This window comes from Hakea prostrata, chromosome 3 (genome assembly GCF_041222555.1).
Source record: "Hakea prostrata isolate BN-2017 chromosome 3, UWA_Hpros_2, whole genome shotgun sequence".
Taxonomy (NCBI): domain Eukaryota; kingdom Viridiplantae; phylum Streptophyta; class Magnoliopsida; order Proteales; family Proteaceae; genus Hakea; species Hakea prostrata.
Genome location: NC_142602.1, coordinates 729,338 through 740,039, shown reverse-complemented (window position 1 = coordinate 740,039; position 10,702 = coordinate 729,338). Strand labels below are relative to the sequence as shown.

General features: G+C 37.2%; 1 protein-coding gene across 8 annotated transcripts; it reads left to right on the top strand.

Moving 5' to 3' along the window:
• Positions 1-295: 295 nt before the first annotated feature.
• On the top strand, positions 296-10,305 carry LOC149019820 (uncharacterized). Of its 8 annotated transcripts, none has more exons than XM_089147785.1 (8): positions 296-524; positions 3,561-3,811; positions 3,874-3,946; positions 6,402-6,527; positions 7,338-7,423; positions 7,573-7,637; positions 8,009-8,091; positions 9,333-10,305. In XM_089147785.1, exons 4-8 carry the CDS (start codon positions 6,447-6,449, stop codon positions 9,423-9,425), a joined length of 408 nt encoding a protein of 135 aa, XP_089003911.1. In that variant the 5' UTR covers positions 296-524; positions 3,561-3,811; positions 3,874-3,946; positions 6,402-6,446; the 3' UTR covers positions 9,426-10,305. The 8 variants fall into 8 exon arrangements, with proteins under 8 accessions (XP_089003911.1, XP_089003907.1, XP_089003914.1 ...); XM_089147781.1 differs by having other exon boundaries at positions 296-558; XM_089147788.1 differs by lacking the exons at positions 3,561-3,811; positions 3,874-3,946 and adding an exon at positions 1,454-1,657.
• Positions 10,306-10,702: the final 397 nt, after the last annotated feature.

Sequence of the window (10,702 nt, the reverse complement as noted above, 5' to 3'; positions counted from 1 at the left end):
CCCACCTCAGCGCAGACTTGGGCTTAAGGCTCTTTTAAGTATCAATTCTCATTGTCTATTATGAGATTTTTATTGTTTTAAATGATTTGACATTTATTATCATTTTGATTTTTATTTAAAATAATATAAAAATCTCCAAAGACAAAAAATCCATTGTGGATTACAAGGGATAATTCATCCTCTTCATTTATGCGGTGGTACACTTGAAATTTTAAAATCAAGATGGGGGTATAACGGTAAAAATGCATTATTTTATGAAAGCCCTCTCAAACCCTAACCCGAGCTTTCACTTCTTCTCAACTCTAAATTCGCTCTGCTTCAAAACTTCTCTACTTCTGGCATTCTTGAGAAAGGAAGAGACATTCTGCTACTGCATTTACTTGAGGTGTGTTTAGAACCCTCTCAAACCCTAACTGTTTCTGGATTTGGTGAGTCTTGTTCTGTGTCTCTGCTAAGGCTCTGAAAGCTGAAAGAATTTGTTCGTAGCATTAACAAATAACAAAAGTGCAAGTCAGCATCTATTGGTGAGTGGAATCGTGAGAAGCATTACAATCAAGGGTAGGAAATAGTTGATTTTTTTTCTTTTTATCTCAGGTTCTTCTATGATCGATATATTGCTCTGTTTTCATCTTTCCCCAAAATTTATAAATGGGTGTCTCTCCTCATAGGGATTCATCTATATTGTTCCATATTTTTGCTTTAATCAATTGAAAATCATCAATCATATCTTTGGATACAACAGAAACAGAGGACAAGCCTTTGTTTGTATCAATATTCCATCTATTTACGAGAGCCTTGGTGATCTTCCAATTGTGCATTGCTATATCTGCCTTACTGTTTTTGCAACTAGTAAAGATGGGCATTCACTCTTAATTTCTTGTATTGGTGTACAGATTTTTTTGATTTCTTTTTCTTTCTTGTCATGATCAAAGTTAATGGTGCTGCATCGTTGCGTTGGTACTGTATGGTTTTTTAATTGTCGGCAGATTGATTGCTTTCGAAATCACAGTAATTTTTTTTAATGTAAGTGAAACTACAGCATGTTTCCGTGGATGATATTCTGCCATTTAATACAATAAAAACAGCTCAGTTGTTATCCTAGCTGAATGTGGTGAAGGGCTGGTGAGGAGAAGAGGTGACACTGGGAAGAATCAGATTTTCAGGGCAGAGAACAATGGCAAAATCAGACTTTTTTTTTTGGCTTTTCTTGGTGCACAAGCTCCAGTCCACTGGCTTCAACCAAACTCAAACTTTCAAGTTATTCCATTCTATTTATTCAATGATGGAGTAAGGAGATAAAACACACTTTTTTTTTTTTTTTTTGCTCATTCTCTCCATTTTATTTTCGTTTTGTTGTAATGCCAATTCCTGTCTTCCTGCTGTTTCTATGTTAGAAGTGTTGCTTTTTCTGTGGGTGGTGGTTGATTTGTCAATTCATGTGCATATGCTTCAGGTCCAAATGCAAGACCCTTCAATAGGGCCACCTCCTATGATTGCCAACAAAGTTCTACCAGCCCAACAAGGAGCTAATGACAATTATTTAGTTTGGGATGATTAGGCCATGTCCATAGTAGTTACTACTTATTCTCTGATTGTTCGAGTCTGAATCTGCAGACTGCAAGCAAATCCCTGGATTTTATAGAGGCCAAAGATTCAAGTATGTATCCACTTTGTGCTACCTTTGGTATGAGATTTGCCACATCAGTCCCAGCAGAAAGGAAGCTTCATATCCACTTTGTGCTACCTCTATCTCTAACATTTATTCTCATCATCAGTCTCCACCAAACTACATAATTTGCTCCTTTTAAAAATGTAGAAATGCTATAAGGGTTTGAATGTTTTTAGAAAAATTTGTTCCGAACAATGGATGCTTCGCAGTTGAAGTAGCTTGTGGTCTCAAATGTGTCATGTTGTCAGTGTTGTTACAATTATCTTTAGCTATTGGCACATTATTATACTAGGGTAGCATTTGCTAGAAAATACTATTATTTTGTTTACATGAGACGATATGGCTGTTCTTGGTTTTCTTGGTTAGGGGTGTTCACTTGGATGGCCCAAGTAATGTCTTTTGAATTTGGTTTTTCTTTTGATATGTATTTTTTTTTATTTGTTGGGTTTGGTTTGGTGGAAGCAAGAGGGATACAAGGGAGCCCATGTGAACATGATAAAGCCGTTCTTTAAGATCCATTATATGTGAGCGGGAAGATGGAGCAAAGACCCGATGTAAAGTTTGCCAAGCCTCATGAGAGGTTCTTGCAGAGACAATGTGAGGAAGTGTTGCCTCTGTAAGAGAAGAAATTAACCAGCTGAGGACCAGTTGATCCTGACGATCCCAAAGATCCACAACAGAGCCAAATGAGGAAGAAACAGGTGATGATGTAGAAACACTTGAAGGTCTGGAAGATGCATCACCAAGAGCAGATCCATCATCACCATGAGCAGATCCATTAGAAACCGATGAAGACACAACCGGGCGAGGAAAGCTTCCATTAACATAACCAAACAGGTTATGATCACGGAGGAGTGGAAGGAATTGAGCACGCCATAGGAGATAATTCGTGTTGGAAAGCTTTAATGGTAGAACAGATTGAACATTTAGAGAAACGACAGAGGAAGTTGCAGAAATCATGGCGGAACCGTCAAGAAAGCTAGACGAAACTGTAAAGAAAGAAAGAAAAAGCAAGATAAAGTTTGAAAAGATAGGACCAAAGAGACACTTGTCAAAGGCTCTGATACCATGACAGAAGATATTATGAAATGAATTCAATCATAATATTGAATATAGGATATACAAGTATATATAAAGACAATAGAAGAGACTAGAAACAACACATGTGAACTAAGACGTCTTCTAGAAACAACATACGTGGACTACTCTCTAACAAGGTCTAGATCGATTCAATTTTGCCTTTCTACGTTTGCTTCACATGGCAGAAGCCAGAAGGAGACTTTGACTTGATGGTAGCCACGGATGGATTTTGACTCAGCTTAGCTAATTAATTTCATTGATAGCGTAGAAATAACGGAGGCAGGAACTTGGAAGAAGGCTGAATTTCTAGCTGGATTTTTTTTTTTGGTTAATAAGAACTTCATTAAGAATGATAGGATACAATATAGGAATCCAAGACGAGTGGGTCCTCGATCCAAGGATTCGATGTATGTGAAAACAGGGCCTTACTAGTAAGTGAGTCAGCACAGCTGTTAATCTCCCTGAGAACATGACTAATTCTACTCTCAATAAACATAGAAATAAGAAATTTAATATTCTCAAGGATAAGTTTCAACGGCTTAGACCAATTCGAGGCAGTCTAATTCACCCACACTCTATCATGACACCCCCACCCCCAACGCATAGAGGAGTCCATTTCTAAGTACCAAAGCTTCTGCTTCAAAAGCTGATTGAGCTTGGGGTAGACGTAGAGACGGCTAAGATGCATTCTCTATGTGAATTTCTGATTAAGAAGCCCAGTCCAGCAGCACTGTCTTTCTTCCATGATGCATCAGTATTGAACTTCACCCATCCATCCATCTTATGTGTGTTTCCTGATTGTATGGTGCAGCAAAAATCAGATGGAAGGTGCTGCTTGGAGTGGGTTAACCAGGAAATCGAATCCCCTTAATCCGATTCGGTTCGGTTCGGTTCGGTTCAGTTCGGTTTGCTTGGAATAGATAAAAGGACGAATAGGTTTGATGAAACGGTTCATTCTTGTGTGTCCCAAGAACGAACCGATTGTAAATTTCACTCAGATCCCAAAGCAAGCCTGTTGTCTTTGTCGACTGAGCTCTCTGCAACCCCTGGTGGACTGTGAAGGTAATGCTCTTTCCCTCTTTCATTCTGCTGCATCTCTGAAACCCTATTCTCTCTGATTTTAGGTATTGGAACCCCAGACAGAAGGTAAAACGTTGCTGCAGGTTACCAATTCAACGCTGAAAATCCAAGCCTCAGGTAACCGTGATCTTCTGATCGCAAGGTTTAGCGCGGTCTTGGTTTCACAGGTTTTAGGGGTAATGATTGAAGGAAAAAATGATTATCAATGAAAATGGAAGAGAACATTTGATATATAATCGAATTGAGGGGGAGGTGAATTTAATAGAATCTTGCATTTTGGCATAAAGAATACACATTTCATTAGAATTCATCTTTTTTCTACAGTAACCGGTGATTACTTGGCTTAGTTGAAAACCCATAATCCAAAATCAAGTGATATCTTACGACAGATCAAGAAGTCTGATCTTGCTAAAACTCTTGTTGAAGGACCCTACTATGAGGATTTTTTACACCTCAAAAGATTAGGGTAGTGTGCTTTTTGGCACGCAGTACGAACTTCAGCAATTTGGAGCCCAATAACAGGGTTGCCACCAACTGTTATTTGGGAATCCCTTGCTGTGATTTAATCTCAACAGAATCTGAAACGCAGTACTAGTTGGTGAATACCCCTTCCAATATCAAACTTCAGCAAGGACAACAACAGTAGATAAATTTGTACTTTATTGAGAGAAGGAAATAGTATACAAAGAAAGGGATAGGATGTTTGATTATGAACCAATAGGTCTAGATCAGAATCTGATGTAAATAAGAAGCTGTTTGACCTGAAATATGTTAAAAGGAAGAAAACCTGTGCTGCTACTTCTCCAATTCATGAAGCAACCCCTTGGGCCATTGGACCAATAAACCTTGAAAGGGCCAAGCCTATTTGGGTTGGGAGTATTGTTTCTTTATTGGATTTGCAATCTAGACTGAATGGGATACTTGTCTGTGTTGTTTAAGTTGTAGTTTGCTGCAGATTTTACTTTTGGTAGCTAGTTTCAGCCTTTCAGGTGCCTCTGATTTACCCAAAAAGAAAAAGGTGACTCTGATTATTGTGTGTTGTTTGCTATCTTGAAAAGTTTTATCTGTTTGGAGTTTTGAAAAATTTAATCTGTTCAGTAAAAGTTTTATCTTTTAGTAGGAATAGGATTAATTTACTAATTCATTAACACCCATCATCTTTCTAGTTAGGATTTCTTCTACACATACATCACTTAATATACACAAGTGTTACAGTACTTGTTGATTCTTTTCATCTCACATTACTAAGTGTTTGGAATAGGCACTAAATTTTTACCCAAAAAAGGCACTAATTCATATATATCCCAAACTTCGTACTTTCATTATTTTACCAATCTTCTTGTTCATTAAATCTTTTCAGTACTTCTTTTTGTTTACTCTTTAGCAGGTTCAAAACTACATCTGAGGGTGATTGGCTCCAATATTTTTATCTTTCTCTCTGAAATACCTTAGGTGGGACTAGTTGTATTTAGATGATAGAGTTGCCCAAGATTTTTGCAAATGGGCTAGCATCAATTCGAATGTGGTAAAATTGATATCATTTGTATAGGACTAGCTACCTGAAATACACCACTTAAATCCTATCACTAACGTCAATGCTTTTAGTGAATGATATGAATATTCATAATTTATTTTGGAGCCTACTGCTACCATTTTCTTCCATGGTTTTTCTGCTTCTTCTCACTTTATCTTTTTGTTAGTTTATCTACTTTCTGTTCTTTCAAAAGATATATGAGGCCAGCCCTTGAAAATTCAAAACCAATTCATACTGTTTTCATATCGAAATCATACCATACCATTTTCTCACACCGTACCATATAGGAATCGGTACGGTACAGTTTCTGGTATTGAAATTTGGTAGGGTACCAATACCTTCCTAGATTGCTGATACCATATCGATTTACACCCTTAGGATCATTGCTGGTGTTTGTTGTTTGACTTGCTACTCATCCCTACCCTGATCCATGTCTTAATTAGATGATACTTATGTCTGCACCTATAATAGAAGTTCAGTCCCTTACCGTAAGTTAAACTCCCTTCCTCCAATTTAATTGAACGTTTAAGGAACCAATGGTTGGCAATAGGAAAATATGCTTTTTTGTTTTTCTTTTCTAAAATTTTTTTTTAGCTCAAGAATTGCCAAATTGAGTTAGACTTACTAAATGGAAAACTGAGTTAGGACTTAATGGTTAATCCCTGCTTAATGATTTATATATATATATATATATATTTATATATTTTATTATTATTTTTTTTAAATTGTAGAGAAGGAACCTGTAAGAAATTATTGTGATTTTATGTATAAGCTGATAAACTATTTATTGGGTTGTTTCTACTGCAAGTAAAACATTGTACCGACTATACAAGGAGTTGATAAACTATTTATGTGCTACTATTCATATTATTTGAGAGCTTTTCACATTAGAATAAGTCAGTAACTTATTCTCAGTTACTACTTGATCTTGGAGCTTTTCACATTAGAATAAGTCTGTAACTTATTCTCAGTTACTACTTGATCTTGTATCTTTTTGTTTGTGCAAAGTCTTTGACTTTGCTTTACTTTGTTTTGAAGTTTGAAGCCCATCAGAGTGTGCTAGTTTTTCTGGTATAGAAGAATATGGCAGGTACAGCATGCTTCATTATTGTCAGCAGAAATGACATTCCTATATATGAAGCTGAAGTGGGCTCTGCACTTAAGGTATGCTTTCCTTTTTTTTTTTTTTTTCTTTATTTTTTCCCACCTGTATTCATTATCTCCATGTGTACTTTGCGTGGGCATCTCCTTTGCCATATTTAATTTGACGTCCTTATTCTAATGGGGAGTTTTATTTTTATGCAGTTTTGAGATGATATGGTGTCCAATACTTTGCTTGACTTTTTTCAGTTTCCTTTTTCATAGTTATAATATTGAATGGCTTTCCTAGTGAAATACTTAAATTTTCAGCCAGTTTATATGTAGGGAAAGCTTTTGTGCTATTATTTTGTTATCATTTCAACTTCTTTCATTTCGTGTATTTGACATTAATCCACCTTGCCTACCTGTGAAGAGTATGATAATTATTTCTACCCGTTAGCAATTGAGTTTGTGAATTTGAACTTTCCCTACTTACAGTCCAGTTTGTGGATTTGAATTCCTTTTTTCAGTTGTTGGATGTTTAGATATTTTATTGAGAAATACCCAAACCTCACGCATTACATGGGAATTATGCAAAGTTCACCATACAGTTTAAAATTCCCTACTAGGCTCTTCTAAGAAATTACATTTCAGTCTCCTAACCATATATTGTTCTAGATAGCACTATGGAATGTTAAGTTATTATGTTCCTATTGCGTTTTGTTGTCATTCAACTGTATCTCAACCAAAATGTGTTAGCTGTTTCACCATTATAATATGTGCTACTCCACTGCAACTTAGTATACATTTTATCTTCAGTATGCTGATTTTGACTCAATGCTGTTTTACTTAGTAATCATTTAGGATTGATACTGATCTTTAGCATTGTGACAGAAAGAAGAAGCTGCCCACCAGCATCAATTCATACTGCATGCAGCTTTGGATATTGTTCAAGACATTGCATGGAATACAAGTGCTATGTGAGATTCCGTGGCAGATTTTATTTTAAATATTACTTAATTAAGAGGTTCATGTTAGCCATTTTAGTTCCCTCTTTGTGATGGTCTCATGGTTTTCATAATCTTATCCCCTTTCTGGTAAATTTTTTCTTGTGATATTCTTCATGCAGGTTCTTGAAGGCAGTAGACAGGTTTAATGATTTGGTGGTGTCAGTTTATGTTACTGCAGGTCATATCCTTCCCATATTAAAAATTGATATGCAGAGAATAAATATTGCTGGGATGAGTTTCTGTCTGAGAGGGTGGGTGGGGTGCATGGCCCGTACCAGTGCCACACGAGTTCTGTTTCTCTCATCCCCCCAATAGGGCAGAAATGTCATTCATAGAGGGGAGGAAACTGACGGACAGAGGGGCACTGGGGTGGGTCATGTTCTGGGACAGAAAACATTTACTTGTATTTTACTATTTGACAGAACGAACGGATGAACCAGAGAGATTGTAATTCTCTTCCATTTGAGAAATATTTTGTTGCCATTGTGGCCTGTGTGCGTGTGTGTTTTCACATATGACATTCTTTAATTTCTTTGACTGATCTTATCATACATACACGACTTTTGCTACTTCATGATTCCCGTAATGATGATGGAATTAAGAGTTTCTTCCAAGAGGTTCATGAGCTTTACATAAAGGTATACTACTAAGCCCTGCTTTTCTTTTCTTTTTTTTTCCCCTCGCTTTAAAAATTTACTTCCACATATTTTCTTATTCCTGTGTATGGAGAATGAGTTACACTGTAGGTCTTTGCTGAACATGAATGCTGATACTTCATATAATGGATTGCTGAAAGTCTGGATTCCTACAATTTATTTTTATTTTTTTAATCTGATTCACTAAAGTACTGAAGAAGGGGTATTCACTAGTGATTCTATCATACCATGTCTGGTAAAAGCCTCATTTCTCCCTTTTCTCTGCTTCTATAATTCCAGTACTCCAGACTTGGGCTGCTGAATAACATGCTGAATAACAGCATGCCCAGATGACTGCTAGTAATAGGCTATTGCTGAAAATTTTGAGAAGGCTAGAGTATGATTTCAGGAAAACAAGTTGAGTTGTTGATCCCTATGATTGATCTTTAGATTGGGTAGAGAAAATCCTTGGACCTTCCCTCAGGTTTCCAGGAAGGCTTTTTTTTAGGGAGGACCTCTAACTCAATTGAAGTTGCATCATATCCATGTGTGCATTACACGAGAAACCCATCAAGTAGGGTTCGTAATTGACACTGTTCTAGGCAATTCACTGTCATGCTAGTTTTCAAATGGAAACCATAGACTACCATAATAAAAATAAGAATACCTTGAGGTGCCTTTTTATATTATCTTGACTTTGACATGTCTTTAAATTGCCCGACTTAGTCAGGAAGCTTCATCCCTGCCTCCCCTTTCTCCCCTCCTCTCCCCTCTCTCTCTTTTCCCTTGTCATTTAGAAGTAAATATGAACTGCCAATGGTTTCTAGAACCCGATTGTAGGGGACCTTCACAATATCCTGGCCTTTCTTCACGTAGAAAATTGGTTCCTTCAATTGTATTTTGTGCATTATCATTGAATATGGTTTCATTTATTTGAAAGGGAGGGGCGGGCCTTGGTGCAATGGTTAGTGGATCACAGTTGTAGCCCCAAGGTCATGGCATTGAAACAACCTCCTAGAAAAAGTTGTGGGGGTAAGATTGTGTAGGAAAACTAACCCCCCGGACCCTATGTGGAATCATCCTTTGGCACCCAGTTTGCCCTTTTATAGGTTCATCTATTTGTTTATAGTGTGTGTTAGGAGAATTAGTGGATTTCATTTCCTTAATGTGAATACTCTTATGTTAGTTTGTGCAGTTTTTCTTTGTTTGCTAACATACAAAATTCACATTTGAAAATTTGGCAGATTCTTCTTAATCCCCTCTACTTGCCTGGGTCCCGAATTACATCTTCCCATTTTGATACAAAGGTTCGAGCGCTTGCCAGAAAATATCTGTGAAGCCATCATCATCCTATTATCTTGGGCGAAGTGAAGCTCCATGGAGACAACGTGAAACAGCAGCTGTTACTTTCTTGCAGTCAGCATCTCATCTTGGTTTAGAAAACACATTCTTTGGTCACCTGACCTTACTATGGTCTGACGTGACGTGAAATAAGACAGTACCATGACCAGCTTCTCCTCGAAGTGGTATGTGTGAGTGTGTTGATGGTATGATTGAGTTACTTGTGTGTTAATGTTGTTTTTCCCATAGCTGCGTTTGTACTCATAAGGGATCAATTTTCCCTTCCCCCCCTTAACCTGGAGGATAATGCTTACAATTGCTAAATTTGTAATACTTTACGTTTAACATCATCGTCATTTAGTGATGGAAAACACGCTTAGAGTTTTAATGGTGTCCTTTAATAGGGCTTCTTTCTTGCATTATCATCATCAGTATACTTGGTTCAGTTCAGGCTAGTTGGTCATGATGTAATTCCTCATGAATGCCATAGGAATTTAACGTTGGTGAGGGTCGGCTTGATCATTTTAAACGGCCCTGCTCATCATACGATCAACCAACCGTCAAGGATGGTGCAGTACCACTGATCTGTTGCAAGGAGGGAGATCTACCATGGGATTTATAGTGAATGAAAGAGAAAGATGAAAGGTGAGACTTACAGGCAGCATATGCGTCTTCTTCATTGGTGTACCGAGGAATCAGTGGTCCTATGACGAAAAGCTGCATTCCACATGTGTGAGCAGAAGGGATAACAAGCATTTAATGTGAATGTGAATTTGTGGTCCATTGCTCTGTTTACACCCTGTCTCGTTCAATCAAGCAAGGACTATAGTCAAACCGAAAGTACCTTATTAACTACTTTGGCAAGAAACCCCGAACCCAGACCCTTGAATATTACTGACAGTTGTCCAACTTCAAGTTAACATCTCCCTCTCTGTTTATAAGTAAATTATTAGTTAAATAAAATTAACATTTTAATCACGGTTTTGACTGAAAGCTTGTTGAGGAATCTGCATGGACACTTGAAAGATTGTAGTAATCACAAACTTGGTTAGAGTTGAAACGTATTAGAGGTATTTTTTTTAAGGTATTTAGACAAACTGATTGTGTAATATCGGTACCAAATGTATTTTCACTCCCAAAATCAGTCAATCCAAATCTTTAAGGTTGCACATAAATGTTACTTTAGGTGTAATCAATTATTTTCACTGCTTAACGGAACAATAATAGAGAGAGAGAGAGAGAGAGAGAGAGAGAGAGAGAGAGAGAGAGAGAG

What these genes read in the sequence shown, in the direction of transcription:
- LOC149019820 (XM_089147786.1), top strand. Translation starts at nt 6,447, where the DNA reads ATGGCAGGTACAGCATGCTTCATTATTGTCAGCAGAAATGACATTCCT. An exon ending in TTATGTTACTGCAGGTCATA is followed by an intron (nt 7,638 to 8,008) that starts TCCTTCCCATAT and finishes TTATCATACATA; the next exon opens with CACGACTTTTGCTACTTCAT. An exon ending in TTCATGAGCTTTACATAAAG is followed by an intron (nt 8,092 to 9,332) that starts GTATACTACTAA and finishes AAAATTTGGCAG; the next exon opens with ATTCTTCTTAATCCCCTCTA.